At 41.9% G+C, this 17,828-nt stretch overlaps 1 protein-coding gene across 2 annotated transcripts in view; it reads right to left on the bottom strand.

The window, feature by feature from the left end:
• Positions 1 to 17,828, bottom strand: part of LOC125456541 (neurogenic locus notch homolog protein 2-like) — a 166,649-nt gene that overhangs the window by 67,998 nt on the left and 80,823 nt on the right. For both annotated transcript variants that reach the window (XM_059647728.1, XM_048539747.2), the window contains exons 5-9: positions 16,562 to 16,684; positions 11,443 to 11,676; positions 6,887 to 7,042; positions 4,798 to 4,983; positions 3,395 to 3,508 (exon numbers count right to left, since the gene is read on the bottom strand). In XM_059647728.1, the coding sequence (XP_059503711.1) occupies positions 3,395 to 3,508; positions 4,798 to 4,983; positions 6,887 to 7,042; positions 11,443 to 11,676; positions 16,562 to 16,684 (813 nt within the window). The remainder of the gene's footprint in view (positions 1 to 3,394; positions 3,509 to 4,797; positions 4,984 to 6,886; positions 7,043 to 11,442; positions 11,677 to 16,561; positions 16,685 to 17,828) is intronic.

The raw sequence follows: 17,828 nt of genomic DNA, 5'->3' as shown, positions 1-17,828 counted from the left end.
GTGTATGGAATGAGTTGCCAGAGGAAGTGGAGGAGGTTGGTACAATTACCTTATTTATAAGGCGTCTGGATGGGTACATGAATAGGAAGGGTTTAAGAGAGATATGGGCCAAATGCTGGCAAATGAGACTAGAATAGTTTAGGATATCTGATCAGCATGGACTAGTTGGACGGATAGGTCCGTTTTTGTGCTGCATGACTCTAAAAGGGGTCCTAAGTTAAAATATGTAATGTGTAACATGCTATTTATTCCACATAAATTTCCATTATACATTATGTTTGTAAGCATATTATATATCAAAAACAGATATACACCTAAATATGAATACGTACACATAAGAAAAGATTTACGACTGAAAGTATGAATTATCATTAAGTCACTTTGTTAAAAAAGTTAGCAAGAAATCATGGTGCATGACTAAGGTACATCCCCTTTTTACTTGGTATTAACACCATCAGCGCAGGGTTCAGTGTTGGGGCCGCAGCTGTTCACCTTACATATTAGTGATCTGGATGAAGGGGCTGGGGGCATTCTGGCAAAGTTTGCCGATGATACGAAGATAGGTGGACAGGCAGGTAGTACTGAGGAGGTGGGGAAGCTGCAAAAAGATTTAGACAGTTTAGGAGAATGGTCCAGGAATTGGAATGGTAGGTTTAACGTATGATGAACGGCTAAGGATCCTGGGATTGTACTCATTAGAGTATAGAAGGTTGAGGGGAGATCTAATAGAAACTTACAAGATAATATATGGTTTAGAAGGGGTGGACGCTAGGAAGTTGTTTCCGTTAGGCGTGGAGACTAGGACGCGTGGGCACAGCCTTAAAATTAGAGGGGCTAAGTTTAAAACTGAAATGAGATGACATTTCTTCAGCCAGAGTGGTGGGCTTGTGGAATTCATTGCCACGGAGTGCAGTGGAGGCCGGGACGATGGATGCCTTCGAGGCAGAGATCGACAAATCCTTGATCTCAGAAGGAATCAAGGTCTACGGGGAGAGTGCAGGGTCGTGGTGTTGAAATGTCCATCAGCCATGATTTAAATGGCAGAGAGGACTTGATGGGCCGAATGGCCTTACTTCCACTCCTATGTCTTATGGTCTTATGAGGTATGGAGAGAACTATTAACTGCTGTATTTCCTTCTCCCCACAGCAAGTGGTCATTTCTTCATCAATACCTCAGACAAGTGGCCATAATTCGGAAAGGTCCTTTGAAATAGAGCTTAGGCAATCCATTAGGAGGCACAGCACATCACTGCTGTGCTTCATACTTCATAGTAACAGTTCAATTTGATCTCTGAAGTCTTCAGCTACAGGAATATTCCCAGCAGCTATTACAAAGGGAGAAATACAAAGAAAACAAGAACCAGGCCCTGCCATTTGCTGAACAGTCCAATAATTTAATATAACAACGAGCAAAGTGACTACTTGAATTCGAACAGCATCCTCAGGAGGGAAATACACATTCTCAGATTTGCAAAACAGTGTCTACATAGTGTACTAGGTTCCAATTGCAAAAAACAGGACTAATGGAGATCCCTAAAAAGGTTTACAAGAAGAAAAAGAAAACTTCTTAAAGTTTTCTGGAAAAGTTAACCAACTTTTTTCTGAGGATCCTATTCAGACGATGTGCAGATATTTTCCCCTCCCACAATCTAGAATTTTCCACAATTTGCATTACTGCAAGAAAGTTTCTGACTCAGCAATTAATTCTTACAGTTTCTCCCCCTCTCCCTGCATCAATGAAGTGCTATTATACCACAGAATCTATAAAGGTCATAAGTTCTGTTAATTACAAAGTGAGCAGTTTAGTGGTTTGCAGAACTTTGTCTCCTCTCGCCAAGTTCAGAAACGAAGACACGACGTTTGAGATGGGTGGGTGGGTGGCGGGTGAGGTTGGGGGTTTTTAATTGTGAAAGAAAATAGGAGAAAATTTGAACAAGTGTGGCTTGTCCAACGGTGTGGAACAGTGCTCTGATTGTGTGCATTTGAAACAGCCTCTGCAGATTCCTTCACGCTCTGCAATGAGGCTGTATTCCCATTGGTATTCTGAGCAGACAGGGCTCCTCTCCTCTGCTGGCCCTCTTCTCAAGTAGCACTGATGGATTAACTGAGCAGAATAGGTCTTGTCAGAAGCAGTCAGCAACTACGAGGGCTACGAGCTACTTTCATTAAAAATATACCACAGTGTCAGACAACATGCTAGTTATGAAAGGACAGTGAGGCCTATTGTGAGATGACTGACAAAATCCCTTGTCTGAATAATTTATTATTAGTTACTGTCAGAGAAATGACATGGTTATGTGAAGCAAAATGCTGTTTAAAGAACAGCACCGTCACGGCGGTCACAACACAGTGTATTCGTTTACAAGGATCTCATAAGCGCCTTTACCTTTTACACTAGCTTCAGAACCATATGTGGATTATAATTTCTTATGAAAACACAAGGAATTTAGGCTTGTGAAAAGCATGCAATTCAAACACCAACATGCCAATTCTGGGATAACCTAGCTAAAAGATCACATCTTCATGAATAACAAGTAGATTTTTCACTCCAAGCATGTGCTACAGCATCATTTCTTCCATCTCCAAATGGCACCTAACACTCCACACCTTCCTGGAGTGCATCAAGTTGCAAGGGAAAACTGAATGTATGCTCACGCCCAGCTCCATCTCAGTTTGCCACTGCAGAAACTATTTGTTGTCACATGTGCACATGAAGTGCAAGCGTACATGCACTCAGGGCATTGGTTACTTTTTTGGAGCCTAACTAGGTCCTGTATCTCCTGGTGCGCACAATTTAGAACCAAAAGGTAGTTCCACAACTTAGAATCATAGAATCCTTACAATGGGCAAGCAGGCCATTTGGTCCGACAAGTCCCCACTGAAGAGTATTCCACCCAGACCTACATGCCCTACCCTATGCCTGTACTCCTGCATTTTCCATGGCTAATCTACTTAGCCTGCACAACCCTGAACATTGTGGGCATTTTAGCCTGGTCAAAACACCCAGCCTGCACATCTTTGGACTGTGGGAGGAAACTGGAGCACCCAGAGAAATTCCACACAGACACAGCGAGAATGTGCAAACTCCACACAGACAGCCAGGGATGGAGTTGAACTGGGTCCCTGTTGCTGTGAGGGAGCAGTGCTAACCACTGAGCCAACATGCCACCCCATTAAATTTGCTTTAATGTCTACTACTTACAACACAAATATGGTAGAAAGGTGCAAGAGTGACTAAAGTCCAATTTCCCATGGGAAGGTGAGGAGCCTGAAGAGGGACAGATGGGATTCAGGGTCTCATTCATAGCAGACACGTCAATGACTACGTGAGGTAACCCATCATCAATATACAAAACAAAAAAGAACGTCCCTCTATCGTTAAAACTCTACTCACCAGGTGGACATTTGCATGTGAATCTGTTCACATCATCCTTACACACACCATTGTTTAGGCAAGGCTGGCTTTCACACTCATCGATGTTCAATTCACAGTGTGTCCCCGCAAAACCTAACATTCGCAATGAAAAGTGAAAAGCTCTTTAAAAACACAGCTAATGAAACTGGTGTGCTCCTCAACAAACATGGAAACAAACAAAAGTGCTCAACAAGAAATTCTGAACCATTCATGGAATGAGGAGGAGGCTCAATAATGTTATTTCTTTTCATCAATCCTCCACATTATTCTCTACTCTTAGATGTCAGTTTAGATGACTCTTGCCTCTGAGCCACAAGATTGCACTTTCAGTTCCCACTCAATATACCTCAGCATTGAATCTCAGCTAATTACTCATGCACTATTGAGTGAAAACTAGATGAGGGACTGAGCTAAAACCCCAGATGCCCTTTTGAAGAATTGAGCTAAAAATATAGCACTGTTCTACATTGAAGAAAAGCAGGAATCAAATACTTGGCAACGAGGGACTGCAGATAAAAGCCATATTGTGGCACTATTTGGTGCAAATAGTGAGAATCAGTTGATAGTTACAAACACTATTCCAGAGGGGTCAGTACTAAGGATGATGCTGCATTAGTATTTTCCCAAAACAGACAGGATGGGGTCCATAGGTTTGCAGATGATCTGAGAATTTGGAAGAGACAGGGGGATAAAAGGTCCCTGCAAGCAAATTTGAATAAGCTGAGAGAACAGGCCAAACTCTGGTACTGTCATATGTTTGTCAACTCTGTTGAGAAATCAGCGATTCCAAGAGACCACAGCACGGGCCCTAACATAAAAGAAGGCTGGGTAATGTCTCGTTACGCAATAACTTGTCAATTTCAAAATGCGGGTCAGTCATACAGGCTCTTTTATGATTATTTCCACATAGGGTTGGCTACATAATACAACATGATACAGCTGTAGGTGGCTCCACTTACAGCTGGAGTATATGTTCAAGTACTTGTGTAACATATTCAACATGCCATTCTTTCACTTTATAAATCTCTCAAGAAACTTTGGATATATGTCACTGCCTGACCTTTGACCTAAAATGTTGCATTAGGAATTGCTAAACACATGTTGCATTGCTCTTTATTCCTTTTGCCTTCTTGATTCAAATTTACCAAAGTTAAAAATAATTTTAAAATTAACTTGTGCTACTTTTACTGTTTTTTTCCCCATTGGCATTTTTGTTTAGTTAAACCGGAAGAATTCCGTCTGTCTGTGCCTGTTGCAGATTAATTCTGAACCTGACATCCACGGTTAGTAAATGCCTCAAACATGATTTTATTTTGAAAACATGTGTCCAATAGTTCAGATATGCAGTAGGGCGTCTGTGCATCTGCCATGTTAGTTCCTACCTGGCATGCAGATGCACTTGAATTCACCAATCTGGTCCAAGCAGGTGGCATCATTCTGGCATGGCATAGAAACGCATTCATTGATGTCCATCTCACAGCGTGGTCCTGTGTAACCAATGACACACTCACAGCGGAAAGAGCCCTTGGTGTTGACACATTTCCCTCCATGCTCACAGGGATTGCCTCCTACGGTGTAAATGTATGAAGGTCAGAGACATTCATGTGAACCCTAGTTTCTGGAATATCAAGGATGTTATCCTCACACACAATTGCCATTTACTGCTTATGAGAAATGCACTCCCTCTCTTTCAAGTTCTCATCCTCCTTCAAAACCCTAATCTCATTGCTGTACACACCACCAAACCCATCAACAAAAATCTGTACTTGTTTAGTGCCTCTTAATGTCACAAAATGACCCAAGTTGTTTCTTCGACATTTGACACTGACTTACAAGGAGATATGAGGGAAGATGGTCAGAAGATAGGTTCTCAAGCAGAAAACAAAAGAGAGAGAGGTAGAAGGATTCCAAAAATGAGGGGAATTCTAGAAAGGGAGTCCTGGTAGCTAAAGACATGGCCACCAATGGTAGAGTGACTCAAATCAGGAGATTTTACTCTGGAAGCAAACACTGGAGAAACATAAACATCCAGAAGTCTGCAGATATTGGGAACAGGAGGAGTGAGGATTATTGAGATTAGCAGGGTTAAGGCTACAGAGTTATCTGAAAACAAAGACAAGAATTGGTTTAACTTGGGAGCCAATACTGATTATTGAGCAGAGGCTCATTGGGTGAATTGGGCTTAGTGTGGCTTGGAGCACAGGCAGAGGGGTTGGAATAGAAAATGCCAACCAGGAGTGCACTGGAATAATCAAGTCTTGAGACAAAAATGGCACGAATGAGGACTTCAGTTGATGAACGAGGACAGCATCAGAAAGAGGGCAATGTTATGGAGGTGGCAACAGGCAGCATTGGTGATGACGGAGATATGTGGTCAGAAGATCACGTCAAACATGACACCAAGACTGTGAAGACTCTGGTTCAGTCTTAGACAGGGACCAGGGAGAACAGATTGAATTAGAGGCTGGTTGAAAGAGCATGTGTCAGGAATCAAAGATAATGGCTTCAGTCTTCCAAACATTTAGCCAAAAAAACTTGCTGCTCACCCAATACTGCTTGCCAGATAAACAGTCTGAGAATTTGGAAGGAGTGGACCGGTAGAGACAGGCATTGGTGAGGTGGAGCTGGATGTTTCAGAAGGCATGCGAAGAGCGACAAGTGTTTTCAAATTGCGCTCCAGAGGGTCAGCCTCTCAAGGAGAAAGAAGAGAAGGGTAGTTCTTCAGGGATGCTTGAGAAAACAGTGAGCAAACAAGAGGAGAAGCCATCTGAAATGACTTTCTGGCTATGACTGGACAGATGGAACCAGCCATGTGCCTTCTCACCTGGCTGGGCAACAGCAGACAGGCGTTAAAGGAGGATGGTGTGGTCAACATGCATACAGGTGGATAAAGGGCAAGAAAAGATACTTTGCCATTACTACAATCACATAGGATATAATTTGCAACTATGTGGAGCCAATGAAGGATTGCAGCAGAGGTAGAAGCCTTATTGAAGGGGCTCAAAATTGGAATTCCCTGGCACAAATTTAGGCATTGGTGACAACATTCAAGGACTTTAGAGAAATGGGAAGGTTGGAATGAGATAATGGCTTGCAAGGACAGTGAAGTCAAGGAGTATTTTACTTTACAGGAAACAGTAGTAATATCAGATTCGAACATCCATGTTTTGTGTTCTATGTCAGTACAATTGGCCTAGGACCACAGGTCAACAGGAGAAAACCAACAACACTGAAGCAATGTGAGAGGCGTTTTAAGAGAGCTCAGCTTGGCTCTTGGTGACATGGGAGGGACAAGAATACCTGGTCTGTGGAAACATCATTGAGTTCCTTCTCAGACTCACTGGGGTGAATAATAAATGCCAAGCTTGACCAAAAAATGATTTACAGAAGTAATAACTCTCAACTGTTCATGTGTAAAATATAATCAGCAATATGACAAGGTAAAGATCTATCCATTGCCCAGACACTTACCCAGTGCACATTCATTGATATCCTCATCACAGATGGCCCCCCTGTATCCAAGGGGACAACTACAAAAGAAGCTGCTCTTTAGAGGATTGGTTTCACATGTGGCTCCTTCATGACATGGGTTACTAACACATGCATCATCCACCTGACAGAAGATTCCTAAAAACAAAACAAAAATTATTATTCACAGGTTAAAAAGAATTACCACTTCCTCAAAGGAGGAAAAGGAACAGAATACACAGAATTAAAATGACTAATTATTTACATATTACCCTGATCCCTTGAGCCCATAAAAAGGAGTTTGTCAGCTCTAGTTATTCCAATTAAACAATTCACATGCTGCTCCTGAAATGTTTTTCCTCTTATAATTTACCTTTTTTATTCCTTATTGACATTTCTTCACTGCTAGTTGTGGCACTGGTTTACGACTAAACTGGGTTGTTTGCAAACTTGGCATTTTTTTTCAGCCCGAGCTGAACTTCTGATCCCATATACACTCTGTTGTCAAGATTACCCACTTCTATGAATGCAAAGTGGTCCTTCTCCACCTTATCTTTTCCTATTTGTTTCCGTCTCATGCATTTTGTTACCTCAAGATTTGACTACCGCAGTGTCCATCCAGCTGTAGTCCCTCATCTTGTACCCTCAGTAAATTTCAATTCACAAAAAACACTCTTGTTGCACTTATCAAGGGCTGTGCCATGACCCACTCACCCATCGCCAGTGCTTTTTGACTTGCACTGATTTTGGGTCCTTGTAGGACAATTTTTAAAGCTCCCTCATATTAAGTGTTCAAATCCTTCCACTGCCTCATACCACTCCCCTGCCCATTTCTGTAATCTCCTCTAGATTCAAAACTAATGCAATTTCTTTAACATAGTAAAGCTATCCAAGACCTTTCAAATGAATTTTAGCAAACAAGTTCATCAAACTGCATAAGGAGATATGAAATAACCAAAAGCTTGAACAAACAAGTAGGTTTTGAGAAATGTCTTCAAGCAGGACAGAGGTAGAAAGGAGAAGTTTAGGGAGGGAACTCTTGAACTTAGAGGCCAGGTACAGTGGCCACTAGTAGAATGATTAAAATTGGAGTAAGACGATAGAATTCAAGGTGTGCAGATATCTGAGGGTGATGGGGCTGTAAGAGTGGACATAGGTTGAGCAGGAACAGGACATGTAAGGATTTACAAAAAAAGACAATGTTTTAAATTCAAAAAGTTGGTTTCTCTGGGAATGAGGGTCACTCAACACATGGATGCTGGATGGTTTGGGCTCTATACATGTTAAGATACTGGCAAAGCTTCAGAATAGATAGAAGTAATTTGGAAAACAGGAGGCCAGACAGGGGTGTAGTGAAATAGTCAAGTCTAGAGAGTTAACAAATCCACGTGGTGTTCTAAAGGTATAAGTGGTTGGGTTCAGAAACAGAGCAGACATATGTTTGAAAGCTGGTATTGGACTCAAATTTGACAAAGTTGCAAAAAGTCTTGTTTCGTCAAAGACAGTTGCCAGGGAGAAGAATGGAGTCTGGGGCTAGGGAACAGTTTGTGGCAGGGTTTAAAGACAACAGCTTTATTTAGTGTTTGACTGGAGGGAATCTCTGTTCATCTGGTACTGGATGTTGGCCAAGCATTCAGGCAATTTACAACCCTTGAAGTTTTGTGCTTTGCTCCAATTCAGGCCTCTTGTCTATCCTAGACATTCTTCATCCCATCACTGACAGAGAGCCTTCAGGTTTCTTGTGCTCAAGACTGTTCTGCCATTCAAATTAGATCAGGACTGAGCTGTGACCTATAACCATGTATCTATCGTGACTGTATTGAGGTCAGCCAAGAGGACCTCATAAAATATATGAGTTCCCTGAATGGACCAGATTAACAGCCCCAATCAGGGAGCCCGGCTGACAGATATAAACAGGAGTAGAGGTTCTGTTCACTCCGAGAGCTGGCTCTGCCTCAAGGACTCTCTACGTATAGACAAAAGGTGATTTGGTGACAGGATACTGGCCTTTACGGAGTTATTTCAAAACCCTTAATGATTTGAATTAAGAACACGAAGAAAACTCAGATTTAGAATCAACATTTGGTCTAGTTATCGAAGAGAGTCCTACTCAAAGAATAGGAACTGGCTTCCACTTTTTTGGCTGAAAGCATGAATCTTGCCATCCCAATGCATTTGTGATTTCCTTTTGTAGCCTCTTGTCTGGTGGCTCAATCGAAGTATAAACAGTCAGAGTTGGTCACATCAAGGGGAACAGCGTGAAGGAGTTAAATCCAACCGTGGGAGTTTAATCAGACAGTGGAAATGAGAGGATGCTGCAGATGTTTGTTCAAACCCCTTCACGTGTTCCATCTAACTCTTCCCAGACAGTTACCCCGAAGGGGTCACTGACTCTCACTGCTGATGTTGAAGAGAAAAACCATGGGAAGCACGCAAGTGCTGTTCAAATTAACAGCAATACTTTTCGAAGGCAGATGAACATTTTTTAAAAAATGCACGGGGCAAGTCAGTATTTAACACAGCACTGATAACAGTCAGCGCAGGTACAGAGTAGAATTGCTTTTAAAATAAAACCAACATGGGATGTTTCCTGTTCAGCTGAGAAAGGTTATTGGCTAGAATCTATCTTTGATAACCAAACATATGCAGAACAATTGAGTAATGTTGGCTTGCAAGCAGCAAATATTTTGCCGTTGGCTGCTCAGCCACACTTTTTATTCTGTCACGGAACGTGGGCGTCTCCGTTTGGACCAGCATTTATTGCGTATAACCAGCTGCCTTCGACAAGGTGGCAACAGTCAACAGCAAATTATCTGGACTGTAAGCTACCGTCCTAAACCTTAATAGTGGCAATATCAATCATTACAGATAACACAGCACATTTCCTCAGTTTGCTGTCGGTCAGAAAAAGCGTTGCCGATAGTTAGTCATATGCTTCTCCCACGAGATGAGAATCCCTTCAATTGTAGTTGTAAGGTTTGCTTGAATTCACAGCATATCCTCATCGAATGCGTATCTTCTTAAACATCAGGTTTCTTTCCCAGGAAGCACTTCACAGCTTCAGATCTGCGTGAAGTTAATTATTGGGGTGTGAAGCACAATATAGATATTTAATAACTGCTGGGTGTTGCAGTTTGTAATATGTGACACAAAATCATCCTTTTGAAATGTACAAAAAAAAAATTTGGGCAGAAACTTCCCAAGTCACTGGTCTGGGGTGCAAGAACATGTTGGCAACAATTTTATCAGCCAAGAGCTGCAGAGCCTGTTCATTACTCATTGTTGCCAATGGGAATAATGGGTGTAGCAATTGGGGTGATGGCTCCCTGTTGAGTCATCTGCACTCAGCAGAGCTTTGTGCCTCATTTGTGGACAGAAGCAATCCTATTGCAGTTACCCTGATGACAGGGAGAAGAGTGTTGAGTATTCCTAACATTATTACTGACAGCCTAAAGTTATTTGTTCCTCTCCCCACTGACTTAATACAATTTTCTATCAAACATCTGTCGCAGACAGGTCAATATTTGTGCAGAATCTATACCTGTGGAGTCAACTCCACTGACAACTGTTCAGCCATCGGTAGCACTGTTGTCAACTTCGGAGATCAAAAAATCTATTACAAACTTATCCTGGCCTCCATCAATCTACCCTTTCTGCAGTAAGCTTGGGTTTTGAGATAAGAGCAAGCTAATCATAAACAAGGAGGAGAACACACAACATGAAGACTATGACATATTCAAGGACTTTAAATCAGAAGGCAAGGTTAGAGATTCTCCTGCAGTGAGATCAGTTAAGATCTGAAATTGTGAGGGAGATCATGGTTGTGGGTGGTAAAGTAGGCACCATTGAGAAGTGTTTACAAAGCACCATTTGAACCTCAATCAACTTCTGCTCATTAACCTTACATAAAGCTTACATTTGGATATAAAGGACTTTTCTTCATGATACAGGAGCATCGTGGAATTGAAAACTAGAAAGGATACCTTCAAATTTTAAAAGTTAAAAGCATCTGATACTGACTGAAACACATAAGATGTTAATTAGGGCTATCAAACTGAACAATAACAACCTTCACATCCTTCTTAAAGCCAATTATTATAATAAACTTCAAAAACCTATGTTGTCTTTTAGGAATTTGCAGACCCAGACAATATTCAGAACCAGAAATGTCCGAGTACTGACTATGGGTGGAATTAGTGTTTAGAATTTAAAAATGAGAAACAGAAGTTTCACTTAAGACGAGAGAGTGGAACAATAATACTTGATGCGGTGGATTAAAAAATGCAGATCAATTAGTTTTGCCTGCTCTCCAGCTCTGGTTCAACAATTCATTCTCCATGGCTCTTGGGTTTTAAACTCAATTATGTCAAGTAAGCCCAGCCTAAGGCTCAGGAGACTCAAAAGTATGTTTAAGCTTATCTATCACCCCTCCCCATCACCATCCCTCTCCCATTCCAATTGAGGACAACTAGAATTTGACAGCTTCTTTCAGTCATAGCCCATGGTCAGAAATATTACTGAGTCAAAAATAAAATTAAACTCCAGAGTTCAAGCCTTACCAGCTTTACCAACAGGGCACTCGCAAACATAAGATGCCACACGATCATGGCAGGTGGCCCCATTCATGCAAATAGCAACTGCACAGTCATCAAGGTTCTCACTGCAGTCATCACCACTCCAGCCATTGACACAGACGCAGTTATAACCTCCGATGTTGTTGGAGCAGGTTCCTCCATTCTGACATGCATTTGGCTGCAGTTGACACTCATCCACATCTTCTGTACAAAACTGACCTAGATGGGGGGAAAGGGATGAAGGGTTCATTGACAGGCACTGAGTACTTCATGTGTCACATAATCAAGCAGAAACTTTGGCCAAGCTCAACATTTACTGTGGGAATTAACAGGTGTTACAATCTGTGCAAATGGTTGAGTTAAATGCAATACAATGTCAAAGTGAATTCACCCTGCTACACAAGATATAAAAGCAAGATACTGCAGGTGCTGGAAATGTAAAACAAAACAGAAGTGATGAAAATACTCAGTACATCTGGCATTCATGACGAGAACTGGTCATAATGAATGGTCTTAGACCTGAAACATGAACTCTGTCCCTCACTGCCAATGAGATGGCATTTTCTACTATTACTACTGCAGTAGATTTTTGGCACTGTGGAACCTAAGTATGAGCTGGACAGCTGACGTAATGTTCAAGTATTGGCTAGGTAATAGCATTGTCTTATCAGCCCACACAGCAACAGAAGTATCAAAGTACATTCACACCACAGAAATGCCAGGCAATGACCATCTCCAATAAGGGGTGCTCTAACCACTGCCCCTTGACATATCCATCACTGAATCCCCAGCTGTTATCATCCTGAGGGTTAGCATTGACCAGAAACTCAACTGGACTTGTCATATAAATACTGACTCCAACAGCAGGTCAGAGGCTACGAATCCTGCACTAAGTATCTCACCTCCTGACCTCCCAAAGCCTATTCCTTGTCTCTAGGTACAAATTAGGAGTGTTGTAGAATACTCCCCACTTGCCTGGATGAGGGCAGCTCCCACAACAATTTCAAGAAGCTTGACATGGACAAGGAAATAACAGCCCACTTGGTTGATTGGCACCACATTCACATCCACTGCCTCCACCACTGATGCTCAGTAGTAGCACTGTGTACTGTCTACAAGATGCACTGCAGAAATTCACCAAAGATCCTCAGACAGCATCTTCCAAACCCACAGCCACTTCCACATACAAGGACAAGGGCAGCAGATACATGGGAACACCACTACATGCAAATTCCCATATCAGACACTCACTATCCTGACTTGGAAACAGATCACCATTCCTTCACAGTTGCTGCGTCAAAATCCTGCAATTTCTACCACAATTGCATTGTGGGTTTATCTACAGCATGTGGATTGCAGTGGTTCAAGAAGGCAGCAAACCTTGATCTTCTCAAGGTCACCTAGGTATGGACAATAAATGCTGGCCAGATAGAGATGCCCTCGTCCCATTAGTCAATAAAAAACACAAAATACACAGACAACGATGGTGCCTTTGCACATACCAACTGGGGAACATACCAGGCCGGAAAGCTGGTCCCAAAGATATGAAAGTGTATCTCTAAATGTCTAATATCCTCCAATCACATCTTTCCCTGCACCTCCCCACCACCAAAATTAAAGTAATCTGTACTAATAACTAATATTTAACTGAATCAGGATGGTTACTTGTGACCAAACACACTGTCACCAGCACCCAGCATCACTGCAGACCCTCATGCCTTACAAAGATGCTACAGATCAAGAGGTACTGATCCAAATGAGGAAGGATTATTCTAAGACAGCAAATACAGGCAGGTTATTTTAACCATTCTTCACTAAAACCCATTGTCACAGGATTGCAGCCAATATCATTAACTCCAACGTGACTCACCTCTAAACTAACTGCAACAGTCCTGATTTAAAACATTTCAGGGCAAAATTCTTTACACATGGGGTGAGATTTAAAACTAGATAGCAATGGAATAGGTGACAATGATCATCTCACTTGCACTCAAGGAAGAAAGGAAAAGAAGAACACGCTGGCACAGTCAGATGAAATCGGCTGGGTGGATTCTCACGGGTAAGATAAATAACAACATAGATTTGTCATGCTTAATAGCACATTTCTGTGCTACAAACACAATAAAGTTCTTTGTCATCCTACATTTATACCATTATAGGAAGTTTGAGTTGAATACCAGGCAGAGACAGAGTCATATGTGATAGCCCTGCTCCAACACCATCTCCAAACTGGGTTCTGAAATGATTTCAGTTGTTAAAAAGGTAAATAAGTTGAAAGTATTTTCCTTTTGGTTATAAAAACCCTAACTTGCTGACCACAACATTAGTGTAAAACTGCAGATAGTCTCCCAGCCCCCAACCCAACCTTGAACTTGAGTCTCATCAATCTCCGAAATCAAATAGCTGGAACTAGACCAAATCAATTCCACAATTTCATGTCTTGCTCACTTACCCAGAATGTATTCCAGCTGAAAAGCCAGAGTCACTGCCAAAGGGTCTGAACCAAAAACTCCTTTGTTCAAAGCCTTCCTCTGCTCTGCTTTCAATTACCTCCAATATCCTGTTCACCTACCTAATTTTAAACATTTCTTTTCCCTCTAAGTTCACCACACCCTTTCCAGTCTGTACAGCAATTTATCCTGCATCTCCCTTCTTCCTTACTTAACCTACTCAGCACATGTACTTCATGCAATTGTTTGAGGGAATGGAGATGGAAAGGAAACAAGAAAGAATTTAAGAACCAGGTTGCAACATGTTAGAAAACAATTCAGTTTAGGGTCTAAAACAAATTTTGTTTCAGGATTCATATGTTTGTAGAATCCCTAAAGTGTGCAAACAGGTCGTTCGGCCCAACAAGTCCATACGGACCCTCAGGGCACCCACCCAAACCCATCCTCCTACAACCCACCTAACCTACACATCCCTGGGCACTACAAGCAATTTAGCATGGCCAATCCACCTAGCCTGCACATCCTTGGTCTGTGGGAGGAAACCGGGGCACCTGAAGGAAGCCCACACAGACATGGGGAGAACGCACAAACGCCCAAGGGTGGAATTGAACCCGGATCCCTGGCATTGAGAGGCAGCAATGCTAACCACTGAGCCACCATGTCGCCCGCTGTGAATGTATGAACAAGGCACAAGAGTTGGCCACTCAGCCCTTCAAGCCTGCTCTGTCATTTGATAAGATCACAGCTGCTTAAAATCTACATTCCTGCAGCTTCCTGAGAATCCTTCATTCCCTTGGTAATCAAGAATTTCACCTATGCCTTAAAAATCCTTAAATTTCACATTCACTGCTTTTTTGAGGAACGTGAATTCCAAAGACTCAATCCTGAGAGAGAAAATGTTTCCTCGTCTGTGTTTTAATTAGGCACCACTGTTTTAAAAAAAAACAATGATTCCTCTTTCTAGCTTCTCCCAACATTCAACAGTCAAGTTCCCTCAGGATCTTAAATGCTTCAATTAAGCCACCTCCAACTCTTCTAAACTCCAGAGGATACAGGTCTAGCCTTTCCCCATAAAAGCAATCGCTCAGTCAAGACATTAGTCCAGTAATACCTTCTCTGAACTGCTTCCAATGCAGTACACTCTTCTGTAAGTTGTGCCCCAGTACGATACACAGTACTACCGATGTGGTCTAACCAATGTCTTGTATGACTAAAGTATAACCTCCCTACCTGCGTTCAGTTGCCCTTGCAATAAACCGTAACATTCTATGAGCTTTTCTGATTGCTTGCTGTACCCGTACACTGACCTTCTGCAATTCATGCACTTGAACACCAGATCTCTCTGCAACCCAGAGCACTGCAGCCCCTCACAATCTAGATAATATGTTTCTTTCTTTTCTTTTCTGCCACAATGCACAATTTCACACTTTCCCACATTGTACTTCATTGCCACTCTGCCCATTCACTTAACCTATCTCTATTCCTTTGTAGGCTCATGACCTATTTACAGCACACTTTGCTACCTATCAATGATGTGGAGGTGCCAGTGTTGGACTGGGGTGGACAAAGTCAGAAATCACACAAGACCAGGCTATAGTGAAACAGGTTTGTTTGAAATCACAAGCTTTTGAAGCCTCAAACTGGTGTTGTGAGATTTCTGACTTGTGTTATCAACAAATTTAACTACCATACTTTTGATCCCTGTACGTAGCCCATTTATATAAATTGTAAAGAGTTGAGGCTCCAGCACCGAGCCTTGTGGCACACTCGTGACATCCTGTCAGCCTGAAAATTATCTGCTTATTCCTGCGCTGTGTTTCTGGTTAACAAGCCAATCTTCTATCTGCCCCCAAACCACAAACGTTTATTCTGCAATAAGCTTTGAATCGACTCAGCGACAATTTATTTTAACAAGCAGTGTTTTCACCAATTGGTCTCTAAACTGGGATAACTACATAAGCAGGGAGGAGAGTGGAAAACATAACATCTGTCAAAGCTCTCAGCTTCTGAGGGAGAGGACTGTCACTTTGGGAAGCTTCTCACAGCCCAACCTTTCTACTATTCTACTTTCTGCAATTCCACTTTTCCGCCCAACACTTGTGGAATCATTGTCTGTAGAAGAAGTAAGGGTCTGCAATACTTTAGTACTCTATTATGTCTCCTACAAATGCATATTGTTCCTTGGAGTACCCAGGAGATGAGTGATGGGGGCCCTTGAATCTGGCCAAGTCCATCCAAGGTTTTCACCTGTATTTCTAATAGTCAGCTCTGGAAAGTGGTCAAGAAAGAGAGCCTTGGCTGATTTTTTTATGTTTTCACTACACAGTGCAATAATTGTCCTTCAAAATAAGAGGACTAAGCCAGAAACAGACTGAATCAAACAAACAGCTCATTGTTGTTTATGGAACCAACCTTGCTGCTCACATTTTTGGCAACAATATTTGTCAATGTAAAATAAGGGACCACACTTCAGAAGTAATTTATTTGCTGAAAGTATGTTAAGGAATGTATCACCTTCAAGCTTTCCATTCATGTTCCAACCACCCCCTGGTGGAGGTAAACCTAGTTCTCTTAAAATATCATTTGGTTCAATCTGAGCCAAGCTTTCTTCAAATGTACAATTCAACGCAATTCATCACAAACTCTTCACGTACCTGTCCATTCAGGTGTACATCGACAATTGTATGTGTTCACTCCATCCACGCAGGTACCACCATTCTGACATTTGTGCTCAGGGCAATCATCAATGTTAATTTCACAGTCCTTCCCACTGAACCCTGCCAAACACAAGATGGAATTTGATTCATGGATTATCTTGCAACGTAAAACAAACAGTCATGTTCTGTAACTAACACAGATGTTCCAGCAACAAATCAACGAGTCACAGTCTCAAAAGCAAAGCTTCATTCTCTCTCTTTCAACGTGACGTTCTGATTCCAAGAACTGGCTTTCCCAAAACTCAATCAAGAGAAACACATTTTAACTTGCACATGTTGGCTAGTCAAAGCTCAAGATACAGCCATCACTGCATCCAAATAGCCTTGTCAAGTGCTTGGGCATATGACAACAAAGAAACTCAAAACCAAACACCAGAACCATGGTGATAAAATGTGAGGCTGGATGAACACAGCAGGCCAGATACTATTTTAACCAGAGCCATCGTGACCTTGTTTGTGTTGGAAATGTCACTTTGTACTGCAGTTTTACTGACGCCCCAGAATGGAGCAGCCAAGAAAACCCTCAGAGTGGAAGTGTAAGCCAATTCCATTAGCCAACCATATGATTTCTGTTTGCTCAATTCCAAAGTCAAACCCATCTTGAGCACAGGATTAAATGCCAGGCCCAATTTGAAAACCAGATCACTGCGTACTGCCACTTAAATCAAAATGCGGTGTACAAATGAGCTGTATTCGGACTAGCAGATCAAGTCCTGCAGCTCCAATGTGCACTCTTGTACGTTAAGTACTTCCATCAATATCCTCTTGTACTGTTTCCAAGAAGCTTGTTTTCCTAGCACTACACATCCTGTAACATTGTGAAACTTGGTTTCCTGCAAACCCTTTCCCCACAGGCAACTGCCTTGCCCAGTTAGTGCGATAGCTCCTAATTGACCTTGGAGCAGAGTTAATAATGTCAAGAGGGACCCGCTATTGCAGCTAATTGTTTAAGTAATTCACCTGCAATTTCAGTTTAAATGTTTCCTCATTGGCAAAACACATTTCCTGGCCAAGATCCTCAGTCAGATTAGAAAACAAAATTGATACATCTGCAGGAGCATACAGCCACAAGTTCAAAGTGATAGAGAAGAAATTACAAAAGCAAGTGGCAAACAAGAACGGAATATGCTGCCTTCAAATACAAAAATCTTTCAAATAGAGGGGGCAAAAAGGTCATTGCCTTAATTAATTGCCAGTGATTCAG

This window comes from Stegostoma tigrinum, chromosome 8 (genome assembly GCF_030684315.1).
Source record: "Stegostoma tigrinum isolate sSteTig4 chromosome 8, sSteTig4.hap1, whole genome shotgun sequence".
Classification (NCBI taxonomy): domain Eukaryota; kingdom Metazoa; phylum Chordata; class Chondrichthyes; order Orectolobiformes; family Stegostomatidae; genus Stegostoma; species Stegostoma tigrinum.
This window is presented reverse-complemented; position numbering and strand designations above follow the sequence as displayed.